General features: G+C 41.8%; 1 protein-coding gene across 6 annotated transcripts in view; it reads right to left on the reverse strand.

The window, feature by feature from the left end:
* The window catches only part of ARHGEF3 (Rho guanine nucleotide exchange factor 3), a 108,653-nt gene that overhangs the window by 57,779 nt on the left and 34,943 nt on the right, over positions 1-15,931 (reverse strand). For 5 of the 6 annotated variants that reach the window (XM_053377876.1, XM_053377874.1, XM_053377873.1 and 2 more), the window contains one exon: positions 2,387-2,449. In XM_053377876.1, coding sequence (XP_053233851.1) covers positions 2,387-2,449 — 63 coding nt within the window. Of the gene's footprint in view, positions 1-2,386; positions 2,450-13,581; positions 13,630-15,931 lie in introns of those variants that run through there. The other variant, XM_053377878.1, reaches the window with a different exon arrangement.

The raw sequence follows: 15,931 nt of genomic DNA on the forward strand, positions 1-15,931 counted from the left end.
CTTAATTACCCCGTGTGAGCCGGAGAGATGGTATTGTCGGCCATCTTCCAATGCGCCCCTGGTGGCCCCCCCAAAGATAGAAACATTATGATCCTTTATAGCAGCCTTCCCCAGTTTGGTGCCATCCATATGTTCTGGACTACAGCACTATCAGCCCTAACGAGCATGGTCTGATCTGGGCTTTTCTTAAATTTGATTTTGTTCTGGCTTGGCACTCTGAGCAGTAGCTGTAATTTCTCAAAATGCCACCAGACCTACCATCACTTGGGAAATCTGAAAGGCATAATCACCCAGCATTGCTCTGAGCGCTGCCACTGCAGTCAGGCGAGCTGACCAAGGACCACTGACAAAAGGAGTAGACCCCTCCCAAGGACACTTTGCTTAGGGTCTCCATTAACCTGGAGTTGGCTTCAATTAAAACAAGCACACACAGCAGGAAGAAGATTAAAAGGTCACAGTGGTTTACAGATTCTGCTGGAACAAAAGGTCTGCATCTTGCTGCTGGAAAATATATGGAACATGTTCAATTTTCAACCAAAGCAGGTAGGCATCAGAGGAAGGAAGGCACATTTTTTTTAGAGCAGTAATACTGCTTTGGAAGCACCCTTATTGCATTAAGTGTAATGATAAGTAATGAAAGGCATCTTGGTGGTGATCCAGTCCACCTCCTGCTCATAAGAAAATGCATTCCTGATAGGTGGTTTGTCAAGTAAATGTTTCCAGTGAAAGAGAGGCTACCCCTCACCCAAAGCCATCATGTTCCACTGCCGAACAGATTTTACATTCAAAATATTTATCCTAACATTCAGCTGAAATCTGCTTCACTGTAATTTCCACCCACAGGTTCTGGTCCTGCCCTCTTGAGAAATAAGGAACAAGTTTGCTCCATCTTCTGTCTGACAGCCCTTCAGGTATTTGAAGATTGCTACCATGTCTTCCTTTACTCTTCTCCAAGCTAAACACGCCCAGCTTTTCAAGTATTCATTGTAAGACTTGGTTTCCAAATCCCTCACTATCCCAGTCTGCCTCTACTGAGTTTGGATGCTATGCCCAGCGATATTTAAAAGGCACCTGAAAGTAAATACTGCTGAGGTCCTCATCCCGTCTGGGTAGAAGAAGGGAAGGCAGAGTGTGCACATCCAAGGCTCATGCAGGTTTATTCCAGCTCATATACATCATTCTTAACCATGGTTTAAGTTTATTGTTTATACATTTGAGAACATTGTTAATCTGCCCTTCATCAACACACAATCCTTAAATAGGGTAATAGTGAAATAAATTTAAAACATTAAGAGCAATTTCACTGAATTCAAATCACGAGGCATATAAAAACCAACACACACACAGCAATCAATTAACAACAATTGAAACAAAATCAAATAAAAAGGCACTTTCTATTCAACAAATACCGTATTTTTCGCTCTATAACACGCACCCGACCATAACACGCACGTAGTTTTTAGAGGAGGAAAATCCGTAGGCATGCCACCCGTAGGCATTTCCTCCATAACACGCACAGACATTTCCCCTTACTTTCTAGGTGGAAAAAAGTGAGTGTTATGGTGCAAAAAATACGGTACATGTGCAAACAATTGTATTTTCAGCTGGCAATGCAGCTTGGTGGTTTAACATGAACATGTGAACATGACCACTGGATGTATTATGTCTGAATCAGTCCATATTATTAAAAGTGCCACTTTTAATATAAGTCTTCATTAGGGATTCAAGAAAGGTATTAGGATGGAATTAGCTTCCAAGTGCATTTTACAACACCAGTATAACTCATAATCAAGTAAAGTCACAGCAATCAAATCAAGCACAGGAATATATTTCTGCATGGCTTAATGTTTTGGGGTTGCATGCAGAAATTTAAGCTGTAATATTAATTTATAAGCAGGAGTTCATGCAACAATGTTCTATTCCACTTGTTCCAGTTACAGATAGGTAGCCGTGTTGGTCTGCCATAGTCAAAACAAAAATTTTTTTTCCTTCCAGTAGCACCTTAAAGACCAACTAAGTTAGTTCTTGGTATGAGCTTTCGTGTGCATGCACACTTCTTCAGATACTGAATCTGAAGAAGTGTGCATGCACACGAAAGCTCATACCAAGAACTAACTTAGTTGGTCTTTAAGGTGCTACTGGAAGGGAAAAATTTTTTTGTTTTGACTATTCCACTTGCACTATCTTCCTGGACATAGAACTTGTTTCCTTGAATTACACATGCTTCAAAAATAGAAAGTTTTAAGTTTGTCAGCAATATTTCAACATGCAGAGCAGAAGGTATTTTTATGACAGGAACAAACAGTTTGGCCCCCAAATGGTCAATGTTATTCCCACTCTAGCAAACCACACTGGGCCCATTACATTTCAGAAAACAATTACTCACACTTGAGTCAAAGCTGCAGACACTGATTACATCTTCGCTCTGGGCGCTCTGCTTGCGTTTCTTCTATTAAAAAAAAAAAGAAAAAGAAGGGCTCATATCTTAGCAGAAAACCAGCAAACAAAATTCTTCTTACATGTTTCTTTTTCAACTTATAACATTATAATACAACTAAAACATTTTTCAAGTGTTTACATGGCCACAGTATCATATAAGAGTTGGACTACATACTACCACCAGCAGTCTAGACACCTGAAGTTTCAGGGTGACCATGTAACAACCTTTGTTTTTTTCAACAGATGCTGAATGAATGCATAGTCGCAGCCCCCTGGCACCTTACTCTCTTTGAGTAAATGCCAACCAGCCAGCAGAGCATTTGGTTAATGCTAACTGAAGCACTGCTGCCGGGAATGGGCATGAAATCAACTCACACAACGTCACCAACACAACAGTCCCAAAGATACCTACACATAAATGGGGAAGGCCAACTTTGTACTGTGCACCGATAGCTAATACAGGGTTTCTCCAGCATAACCTGAAACTCCAGCACCAGAAACAAACATTCTACATCAAAAACATTTAGCCCTGAATACTTTTGAAAGGCTATACAGAAGTGGTTTTTTTAAAAAACTGAAATCCTCACTGATAAGCACAGCTTCTTTGAGGTTTGTTTCTTTCAAAGAGACAACTCCAGGCACAGGTACATTTGTATACAACTTATCAAGCTGTCACAACTGGCAACTTAAACATTTCCTGGTAGAAAAGATATGCAGAAGATAGTCTATAGTGTAGACTAGAAAGCTCTCTCTTTCATGAAAATGTTAACTGTTGCCTGTCCTTAAAAGATACCATTTCATGTATAAGACTGGAAAAGGTGAAAGCACAGGGGACATTCTAGAAAAGTTGAGTTTGGGGCTTAGAAATAATAATAAAGTATGTATGCAAATCAAATGGCAAACCTGCAATGACATTACAGGATGGGGGTCAGGGTAACCCCTGCTGTGTTTGAAGATGGGTGGAAGCTATTCACTAATTCACTCTTCTCACTTTTTTAATCACATTGCCCTGCATCTCTTGCATGCATACACTTCCACATATGCATCCTCCAACCTCAATAACACAAAGTCAAAAGCGCCTCTTATATTTGTACATTTCCATGTAATTCTTTTCCACACATCTCTGGAGAACCTGGAAAGAGCTACCAAAAGCGTAGCCCTGAGAAACAAGGTTGAGAACCACTGCTCTAACTAAATAAATTAAAAAGTAAATTCAACCTGTTATTATTGATTGAACAAATTAACCTTTTAATATATCCAAAATTTAATGGCATACCAACTTACACACAATGCATTCTCACACTGGACATACCTTTTTGCTAAAAGATTAGACAAAAACATGCCCCTGCCCTGATTGGCTTTGTGGGCAAGGCCTGCTCAAAATGGAGGCCCCAGCGTGGTTGGAGGTGGGTGGCACTAGGTGACCATCCGCTCCCATAGTTGGGTTGGGAGATGGCTGCCTCCCAGGACCAGCAGAGTGTGAGAAGTGCCACCCTACTGGAGCCCCAGGTGAGCAGATATTCTTGCACTGGGCATCTTATACAACTATACCTTTTCACTAAAAGATTAGGCACATTTAATGCAAATCACATTTTAATTGGTCATTTCAAAATGGCAAAAAACAAACAAGTCACTTGCAGAATGAAAACACACATATATTTATGTGTGGCATCTTATCCATTCACAAACAATACCACTGTTGTCCACTAAAATTTGTTAATTTTAGAATATTAATTCCGTTTATTTTTTTCTTTACTTCATTTGTCATTAAAAGGAGAAGTATAACTCTGCCCTACCAAGTGAAATATTGGTAGAAAAGATGTTTTCCAAACGGAAAATCACAGCCTACTTATTAGATTGCTGTGGCAGGTAAGTAAACCCATGAGATTAGTCTATTTTTGAAAGAACCACTAATCCTAGGCTATTGTATCAAGTAATCAAATTTCCCATTTGGCATCTGTGATTTTTATTTCAAAGCAGAAACCTGAGTAAGACATTAATAATAAAAGGCAGGACATTTTTAAATCTTGCACCAAGGTTCAGCCTGCTTACAATTCTACAAAGAAAACTGGCATCAAGTTGTGTAACAGGAGATCACTTCAACTGCTGTGGCTTATTTCAGAAAACTCTTTTTAATAGGCTTCATTTTGCTACCTATTGCAGGGAAAGACACATTAATAGTTCTTTAAGTAACCTTGCAAATGATAAGAAGGTTAATCTATTCCTGACAGTTTTATATCCAATTTACACTGGATCTCAAATAGCTGAATGAGAACCACAGGTGTGAAGTCCGTTGAGCTTGTGTTCTAAACAGTACCAAACTTTATACCAAATACACCAATTTAGTTAACTATATAACTGTGGATAATTATAACCTGTGAAAATAGAGAGTTAAAAAAGAACGAACAGAAGCAGGGATTGGAGCAGATTGCTCTGGCCTGTCAATTCAGTGGATGTGTTTTGATGTATTACAAGTGATATATTCAGTTCCACTGTGAAACTGAGGATGACTTCATGTCAGCTTTTCGTTCGAGGTGGACTTTGGCATCTACATCCAAACATTGTTACTTTCAACAAATGTGGCATTGTAGCTGAACGTATGCTTAATTTCAGTGTATAATTTTATGCAGCACATTGTGCCAGGAAGCTGGTGCCAAACTATTGTCTTGTCTTTATGCTTTAGGAGGCCCCAGTTGCTTTTTGTTCATGTTGGCAAGCTTGCCATGGCAGTAGGGAACAAAGTCTCCTGTTACCTTTGTTGCTGCCATAGAACAGAGTAAGGGCCTCAAAATATCACAAGACTAAGAACTGGGATATTCTGCTGTTGTTGTTTTGCGCTTTGTTGAATAGAGACACACAGATGTGCACAAATATTCTAATGCACATCTGTGCAGAAGGATACATCAAAATAACTAGCTTGCTTTCAGGCAGTGCTAATTATTTCAGTGCTAGTTTACATATATACATCAGCTCTCATACCGAATACTTATTTTATGGCCCTTTGACCCCACTTTTTACCATTTGTTGGTTTTTTCTATCCATATGTACATACAGCCGCTCTTGCAAGAGGCAAGGTTTTCTTAACAGGAGTGATGGTTCTTGGAAACTTTACTTCTTTAACACAGTTCTTGCTCTGTCTCACAAACTGTGCTTACAGCAAACAGAATTCTATTTCTACAGACTATAGAGAAAAGGAAGGAGTAGAAAACCCACTTGCTTTCACTTTTCATAATATTCAGTGGGAGATACATAAAAAGATATCCCCTTAGACCTTTCCCTGTATCACTGCCAAACCATTCCCCTTAAACAATAATACTATACAGTTTCAACACCTGCCAACTGAGGATAACACTCCATGCATCTGATAAAGTGGGCTCTGGTCCCTGAAATATCATGCCAAAACACATTTGGTAAGTCTTATGGCGTATTCAAGAGTCTTTTATGACAAGAGATGTATAGGTGAGTGAACTTGCATGACTGGAGGACAGGTAATATCATTTACCCTGTGATTAGCTTAGTGAAAGAGTGGAAGGGAAGAGTCTTCTGCTTTGAGCCTATTTACCATTCTATAATTCAGTCTACATCACAAGAAACTCAACTGTCTTTATGACAGAGGTTTGCATTTCCTCTCTGAGTGTTATGCATAAATCCTCTTTCACCAGTAGCTTTAACCTAGACTTCCTTTTCCAATGTCTCATTTTAATTCCTGTAACTAAAGCCCCACTCTTTAATATAATTAGATATCTCTTTCTCATCTCCTGTTAAGATAACTGGTAAGAAGAGTAACTCTTATGCAGCAAGACATTACTACCCTTGTTGATCTTTGATTTGATAAGAAAATTTAGTGGCTCTGTAATGAGCAGTATTTATCAGGCAGGAATTATGAAAAAAATTACAAAAACATGTGATTTATTCACACACACTGAAATAATAAACACTTCATATAAAGTTATTTTGATATAATGTTTGATCTAAATATAATATAATAGCTGGTCACCTGAACAATAGGCTGTTGATCCCATTTCTACAGTGGCAGTATAGCCTCCACTCTGCCATGAACCTCCTGGAATACAAGGGTATCTTGCGGCCCCAAATACCTGCACCTCCCCACCTCAGAAGGAGGATGGGGAATCCCCAACATAGAAGCATATTACATTGCCAACCAAATACGACATATAATCCCATATATACTCAAAGATGAGACAAAACAATGGGTACACCTAGAGAGGGACACAATTGAAAATACCTGCACCACAGCATACCCACTCCTCCCAAACAAACTAAAGAAAATTCCCACAACACTCAACAGGTACACACAGACCATGCTCAAAGCATGGAAAACACAAATAGGCAAACTATCCCCAACCCCATCCCCACTAATCCCACTGGCGTACCACCCATTATTCCACCATGCAGCACAAAACCTCCAGATAAAAACCTGGCGAACCAAAGGCTTATATCGCCTAATAGACTTTTATAAAAATAACAAACCTTTGTCAACACAAGAAATACAAGACAAACTAGAAGACACCCAAATGCCCTGGTTAACACAACACCAACTACATGCCCTCTTAAACAACCCAACAGTAAAATTAGCAGCAACTAGGCCCCTGACAACCTTCGAAAACCTCCTCCTAACAACAAAGGGAAACAGTAAAGGGACGGTATCCGCAATATACAAAATACTACTCCAAAATCCCACAACCCCCCTAGACGCAATCAAAAAACAATGGGAGAATGACATAGGCTATGAGATTAACCCCACGCAATGGACCAGAATGTGGTCTAAACCTCCCTTTAAATCCATTTCAACGAAAAGAAAAGAACTCACACTGAAACTCACCTACAGGTGGTACCTAACACCAAGGAAACTAGCGCTAATACGCCCAGGAACCTCACCAAAATGCTGGAGAGGGTGCACCTCCACAGGCACATACCTCCACATGTGGTGGGAGTGTCCCAAAATCCAACTATTCTGGGCAACAGCCATACGACAAATATGTAAAATAACTAAACAAGTATTAGATATCACCCCAGAATTGGCCCTACTAAACATCTTCCAAGACAACAACGCCCATTTACACCACAAAGAACTCATAACTCACCTACTTTCAGCAGCCAGAAACACCATAACCAGACACTGGAGAGACCTGTCAGGAGTAAGCATGGACCAATGGTACCAAATAGTATGGGAAACAGCCCTACTAGAAAAATTAACTAATAAACTGAAACTGACACGGGGACAAACAGAAGAAGACACCTTCACCCCGGTATGGCTCCCCTTTATCACATACACAGCCCAACAAGACAATGACAATAATCCACCAACAGCATACAGATCAATATGGCTAACCTGATCCAAAACACCCACCCACCCCACTCACACACGAAAACAAAGATCACCACAGCCAATCACAAACAAACAATCACACCCTAGGCCAACCCCAAACTCTCTCACCACCAAAGGAACACAAGTGAACAACACAAACAACGCTGACACCAAACTCTACATACATTAAGCATAATAGAAACACCACCACCTGACCCCACCCCCATCCATCTTCCCTCCCTCCACCCCCTTTCTTTTTCCTTTTTTTTCTTTTTTTCTTCTCCCCCTAATGCCTCAACAAATGAAACGGATTTGTAAAAATGTTACATGGGGGGGAAAAAATACGAGGCATTACACTTCTGTAAAACAAGAAAATCCTAAATAAAATATTAGATCACTGTCAAAAAAAAACACAAAAAAAACCAAGGGTATCATGCGGTTGGAATATAGAGCACACTCATTAATGCCTGCTTGAACCATTATTTTTCATTTAAAATCTTTCTGTACCAACAGAAAAACTGGTACTAAGCCCATGACCTGTTGGAGTTTGGTAACTATATTGCAGTAGTGTGCAGAAAGTAATAGTATGGTAAGATTGTTCGGGTCAATTTAGACCGGGGGGGTCCGGCACACTTCCTCTTGCGCAGCTCTGGTCTTCCCCCCCGGGACCTTTGACGCAGCAGAGCGTAAAACACAGCGGAACAGAAGCTTGAACGTTCTTCGTGCGGTGGCAGTAACTCAGGCTGACACTTAGCAGTCTCCTTATCTTAAAGTCTTTATTCCTTAGCAAAACACAACATCTATAAATCTCCTGGCGAGAGTTCGCCCATGTTGCTCCTTTCTCCACGAAGCTAACACGCACACTGAAAGCACACAGAGAAACCACTCCCTTTCCGTGTTCTATGCCCGCCCTCAGAATGTGAGGCGTCATCACTCAGAACTCTTAACCCTGTAAGTTCTGAGCCTCTCCTATCACCCCCTCTCGAATCACGTTCTGAGAGGACTTCTGAGTGTTCAACACCTTCCCCATTGCCTTCCGCCCCTTCCTGGCATCGTTGTTAGGCACCTGTTGAACCTCACGAACCTCAGGTTCGCACTGTGCGAAACCAACCCACGCATTTGTGACCTGAAACCTCTCAGGTGGAATTCCCTTTGTAGCCCGCGAAGACCGCCTGGGCACAAACTGGGGTGCTCCTCTTGACCCACTGGGGCCAGCGTGTGCGTCTTCCTCATCAGAAGACTCCCCCTCTGACTTGACACGTCTGTGAGCTTTCTCCATTATGCGCACAGGAGATGAGGGCTCACTCTTGGACACTCCCTTAACAACCTGTGGAGATGCCCTACTCTGTTCAGGGACCTGGTCTCCACCAGCAGGTTCAGGCTCTGGCTCTCTTTCCTCCTCAGAGTCAGACAGACAATCTGAGACAGTGTCAGAGCGCACTTTGCGCCTTGCCCAACCATCCTGCTCAAAGAACTCAGCCTGTTTACTGACCAGAAGCTTGGTCTGATCACCTTCTGGATATGCGAATCTCCACCCTTTTGTCGCAGGCTCATATCCACAGAAGATCATTTCCTGGTACTTTGGACCACCTTCTTGCTGCAACCATTTTGGTACAGGCACCATGGCTCTGCAACCAAACGAACGGAAGAAATGCACCTGTGGCTTCTGTCCGTTGAGCAAGAAATATGGGGTGTCACCTACCACTGCATTGTAGCACCTGTTCATCGTGAAATTGGCCGTTTTTACCGCCTCCCCCCAAAAACTGTGAGGCAAACCAGAGTCATCCAGTAGAATCTCGGATGCTCGAACCAGAGCTTTACTCCTCAGCTCTGCCACGCCATTCTTCTGAGGAGAAGTCACCTTGTGACGTATCCCCCTCTGGCGAAAGAAACCCTTTAGAGCAGACCCAGTGACCTCTGAACCTCGGTCACATTTGAACCCTTGCACCTTGGTGGAGAACCTTAGTTCCACCTCTGCAACCCAATCTTTGATCAGTTGCGCTGCTTCCTCCTTAGCTTTCAGAGAAAAAGCCCAGGAGTTCCTAGTAAAATCATCTGTCAGCACCATCAGCCACTTGGCCTTGCCCAGACTTGGCTGTGGCATACCTAAAAGGTCTGCATGCACAAGCTCAAAAGGCCTTGTGGTTACTCTCTCTACCCTGGGATCACTAAATCCCTTGTTTCTGGCTTTTCTGCAAGCCTTGCAATTCAAAGGTTTACCACATTCTTTTACCTTGCAACCTTTGGTGCACTCTGATAACATCTGGACGTCCTCACAGGACCCATGTGACATCCTCTTGTGCCACACGCAAGCACACGACACATGAGTGTGATCAGTGGCTTTCCCTGTATTCCCCTCACCCTCGAGAGGTGATTCCAGAACAAAGAGGTTGTTCTGATTTTTCTCAACACGTACCAGTTGCTCTCCACCTCTTGAAATTGTGCAAACATTGTTTTCAAAACTCACAGAATATCCCTCCTGTAAAAGGCACGGTACAGACAGCAAGCAATGTTTTATCTCAGGGAGAACATAAACCTTCAATTCAGCCTGTAAAAAAGAGACAAACATATTAGAAACATGGGTTGCACGTCCCTGTGAACCTGTAGCAAATCTAACTGTTTTCTCAGTTGAAACAGCCTTGCAGTTCCACATTTGTCCATCAGGTGGCGCTGTGACCAGATGGGCATTCGCAGCCGAGTCAACAACCCAACGTAGCACTCTCCCCCCTCCGGAGTTGTCCTTCTTTGTTGCCTTTGCAACTGACTTCCTGCTGCCCCCGACCTTGGGGCGTTCGCTGCAGGTGTTGTTGCTGTCCAAAACCGCCATCGAAGCAGTCAGCTGATAAGCTTTCTCACGCCTGCTCCCTCTGTTGCCATGGAAACCCGGCTGGTTCCCATGGGAAATGTCCTTGGGACTTTCCTGCCCTTTGTCTCGCTGTGGACAGCTTCGGCGCAGGTGCTCCGGAGAACCGCAAACAAAACAGCAACGAATGGAAAACTTTTCAAACTTGCCTTTGGACGTCAGTGCCCCCCCACTCTTGCCAGCAGCTCTCCTTGAGGCTTTTCTGCTGTTGGGAAAATGGCTTTTGGCTTCTGCTGTGGTTTCTCTGCAAACCCCCTCCAGCTTCTGCCAAACAGCCTGGGCACTCTCAAGACCCTTGGAATGGCTTGCAACCCCACTCTCAGGTGCAAAGCTCCTCTCTTCTCTCAGCTGCTCTGCAGCATGCAGCTCACGTATTGGGGCATTCCGGCAGCCCTCCAACACAGTCCCAGCCCCCTCTGGGCCTTCTGGGCATTCCTCAGCCCCTGTGCAGCATCTGGCCCCCTCTGGGCGTCCCTCAGGCTGGCGTCTAGCCCCCTCTGGTGTGGCTCCCACTCTCTTCAGTGCCTGCCAACCGACCCAGGGCTCCTTCCCGTCTGCCTCTTCAAAAGGGACTGCACGCGATTCATGGCTGTCTGCCATCTCTCCCCCGGGGGCCCAGCTTACTTACAGGTACCTCCCGGTCCGGCAGATCTCAGCTCCTCCCGGCTGGCTCCAGTTACTCCTTAGCTGGCCTTTGGCTGCTCCTCAGCCGATTCTGCCTGCAGTTTCACTTCCCAGCGTCTCATCAGCTGGCCTCCGGCTGCAGCCTCCTCACACGCACGAACGTTGCTTATCTTTATTGCTGACCTCCATAACCTGTTCGGGTCAATTTAGACCGGGGGGGGTCCGGCACACTTCCTCTTGCGCAGCTCTGGTCTTCCCCCCCGGGACCTTTGACGCAGCAGAGCGTAAAACACAGCGGAACAGAAGCTTGAACGTTCTTCGTGCGGTGGCAGTAACTCAGGCTGACACTTAGCAGTCTCCTTATCTTAAAGTCTTTATTCCTTAGCAAAACACAACATCTATAAATCTCCTGGCGAGAGTTCGCCCATGTTGCTCCTTTCTCCACGAAGCTAACACGCACACTGAAAGCACACAGAGAAACCACTCCCTTTCCGTGTTCTATGCCCGCCCTCAGAATGTGAGGCGTCATCACTCAGAACTCTTAACCCTGTAAGTTCTGAGCCTCTCCTATCAAAGATTGCTGGTTGAAGGGATAAAAGAAACTTAAGGTGTATTGCTCATAGCAAACAGAGCCAGTCTAAGTATAGGTTTTACATTTAGCCAAGTTGGAGCCAAGAAGTCAACACTAGGACATGCTAGCTCATACTAATACTGAACTTGGAGAAGAAGTAGGAAGGAAGTAAAGTCAGAGATCTATGGCAGGAGTTGGGGAAAAGATGTTTAGGGTTCCCTCTGCCAGCCTCCTTAGGTGTGACCTAGCTCAGAGTCTGTCAGGTATAACCCCTGGATTACATAAACACAGTTTTCTAGTGTTCACTACAGAAAGGCAGGAAAAATCAATACTTCTGCAATACTAACAGCATGCAAATGGCAGATTATTCAGTTTTGGAATGACAAGAATAAGCACTTGTTTTAAGATGCATTGAATGTTTTCTAAAAAGGAAATATATACATTTTGACAATAAATAAATCACTGATTCATCATGAAAAGGACTCATGCAAATATAGCCATTTGTTGTTATGGATCAATGTTTTAGAAATTGCTTTAATCTTCAGTTTAGTACTAAATCTTAACGAATTAACTAACAAGTTTCACTTTACTAACTACTGACATATGGTTCACTTTCATAGAACATTTAAACTATTCTGGGAGAGATTTGAGGAACTTTTCTGACTATTTTTGTAACTGAATATGACAGTAAGTAATCTAAGACTTTCTTTCTCTTGTTGTCAGCAAGACATTTATAGCAGTAAAGCCACAAAATTAGTAAACACTGTTTCTTTTAAGGACAGAAAATCTAATACTAAGCAACCATTGGCAGCATTTTAATTTCTTGAATGGCTTTATCTATGATTTCTATAATCTCTAAGAGGAGACATACTATATTTTCATACTATTCTGAAATCTAAGCTTAAGAATCTATGACTAATGTCTTTATGACAAAAACTTAACCACTGTATAATATGAGTGCTGTAATTAACTTTCCATAATAAGTTATCAGGAAACTTGCCTCTAAAAAGAAGTTTACTCAGAAACATCAGGAATTTGAAAAAAGTAGCTAGCCAGTTTAGCTCTTAGGAACCGCAAGTAAAAACAAGTGAAAATTTCATTTCATTTAGGTCTTTAGATTTAACTTTTAACTGGCTTTTCAGCCCATGGAAGCCGAAGTAGCTACCAAACAGAACATAAATAAGACAACAATTTATAAAAACTGCAGTCAGAATAATTATGTTTAAAAATTTAACTCATATAATTAAGGGCAACAACAGCTCACTATGATCAATCAACTCCATAAGCACAAAAAGGAAGCTATTTAGTAACCACCTCAAAAATCGATGCCCTGTCAGTCTCATTAGGAAGGGTTAAGAATTTAACAGAGGGTGTGGTGAACAACAGCATGTTATTATTCAAATAGATGTTTCACATGTATTGTACTTGCATACAATGAGAGACCAAAAAAATACTTGACACATTATGAACTAGCAACACTGTCAGGGACTACACAATATGACCTCATTGATGTTACCTAAAATTTTTTATTATCATCCAGTTAATGAATGCCACCCAGAAGCACACTGTGACTGTGGGGAGGGCTGCAGTAACTGAAGAACCACAGGAGTAAAAATTGTCCTCTGTGTTAACTACTGTGGATCCTGCTTTTAACAAGTCTGGCTCTATTTTTATGAAAAAAATATATATACTTTTTTAATTAAAAAAAGGCACCACGCAAAACATTCAACAAAAGACACCCCCCCCTGAACTTACCTGATGATGCACAAAAAAGCAGCACCAGCCCATGAGGTACTGTACGCATACACCACATCTACACTTCACATGTGCACAATTCACAGTGTAACCTTCACAGCCATCTGTACCTCACACCAAGGCCCCAGATTTCCCCTTCAGTTTCTTTCAGCAGCAACTCCACCCTGCATAGCCAAACTACATGACAGGAAGTGGCGATGAGCCACTTGTTAGAAGTGAAAGATTGAGAGATGCACAGCTATCTATATCTTGCAAGTTTTTCATTTGCTGTATTTGCTTAACATATCTGACTATACCAAGTGACTTCAGAAAAGCAGTAGCTAATGAAATTCTGGCAAGAAACTGCCTGCATCTTTTTTCTTTCTAACAGAAAACATAGGCAATTGCTGCCCCTGCCTCTAATTGTAACACACTCCTAAAAAGAGACTCAACAAGACATTCTAAACTGACTCATAACACTCTGCCCAAATGTTCCATTTCTGGAGACAACCTAAGTAGAAGCTAGTCTCAGTGGAATCTTCATGACAGCTCTTTTAAATTGTTCATGTTCTCATTAAAATCATTTTCGTTAACCTTTTTGTGTTTTGAATATCCACAACTGCCAGTATTAATTAAATAGGCAACTCAGCTCTTTAAAAGTCAAGTTTTCCTGGAAACATTTAGTTTCTTTATGCGATTTCCTGGTAGTGAGTGATTTCCTGCATACATTTAATCCTGGTTTCAAACTCTTTTTACAAGCTGATTAAATGTAAACAGAGAAAAGAGTAAAAGATAATATTTTCTATCCTTCACCGACTACCATTAAACATTTAAATATTAGCATATTTCAATTTTTGCTAGCTGAGTAACCAGCAATGTATTCCTAGTGTTTCTAAGATGTTTAGATGCAGGTGTTTTTTCTCAGAATGGTAGCGGGGGGGGGAGGTTACATTCATCTTCCACATCTGCTCTGATTTATTTAACTATCAGCCCCCTAGCTGATGCTATTTGCATTGCAAAAAGCCTACATGTTAAACGCAAAGATGAAATTAAGTCTGGCCCTAAGCAGCACGCTTGCAAAATGCAATGTCAATAACAAATTTGTCAGAACAAGCAGTACCACAGAGGAATTCTGACATACAGTGGTACCTCAGGTTACAGACACTTCAGGTTACAGACTCCGCTAACCCAGAAATAGTACCTCGGCTAAGAACTTTACCTCAGGATGAGAACAGAAATCATCCAGTGGCAGCGGGAGACCCCATTAGCTAAAGTGGTACCTCAGGTTAAGAACAGTTTCAGGTTAAGAACGGACCTCCAGAACGAATTAAGTTCTTAACCCAAGGTACCATTGTCTTAGCCTTTCGACAATTATTCTTCCCCAGTTATCTAATCCTTTCTTCTTCTTTTTTGAAAAACTCATGATGCCCAACAATCATTTGTCATAAAGTGACTAGGTGATGCTCTAGAGAAGTGCTTGCTTTAACAAAAGTGGCTAGTTTGCCTAAAGTAAAGCCCACAGAGAAAGAGCATGGCCTAAACTGAACCAACTCTGTAATTTTATGCCCACTTATATTTGAGTAGGCCCCACTGAATTCAGTAGAACTTACTTCTGAGCAGACATATATAGGATTGTGTTCTAAATTAAACAGAACTATCTGCTGTATAGAAAAGACATATTTCACATTTTATTTTTCTGCTTTACAATGTTAACACATACACACCCAGCTCATAGCCATATCTAACACTCTGATGCCCTCCACCATGCAGAACATCACTATGGTCGCATCAGTGTGGCAAAAGTAGTATCTGAGTTGGCTACTCTGCTGAGGGGTGCCATTTCCTGGTTACAATTTGTGCAAGAAAAGCAGGCAAAAAATAGGCTGCTACATTCATGTGAACTTCTGCTAGGAAGCAGCATGAGTCCATGTGGCCATGCTTGCTCAGGCATTTTTTCCTTCACATTGGTCTTCTATAAACACAGAGTGGTAGGCTTAGAGCCTTATATATACTGCCATAGGGCTTTCCAAGCATCACACAGGTAGATGCAGCATCAGGAAACATGTCCACACAGCAACAACACCCTTCCCTTCAAACCATCTTTAGTCTAGAATATGTCAGAATGGTTTCGGATTCTATCCCAGATTTTAGTATTAGCAGCTGCTAACATAGTGACTGCATTCACATTCATGCTGAAACCACATGAAGAGCCACAGTGAACTTCAGTCTCACATATTTTGTGTACTTTAATTGTGGATATTTATATTTTCGTGGGTTTGTGAAACTTGGTTTTTATATTTCTGTAAATCACTTAGAAACCTATTTTGGCATTAAGTGTATATAAATTAGTAAATAATAATAATCCTCAATA

Source organism: Podarcis raffonei, chromosome 2 (assembly GCF_027172205.1).
Source record: "Podarcis raffonei isolate rPodRaf1 chromosome 2, rPodRaf1.pri, whole genome shotgun sequence".
In the NCBI taxonomy this organism is placed as follows: domain Eukaryota; kingdom Metazoa; phylum Chordata; class Lepidosauria; order Squamata; family Lacertidae; genus Podarcis; species Podarcis raffonei.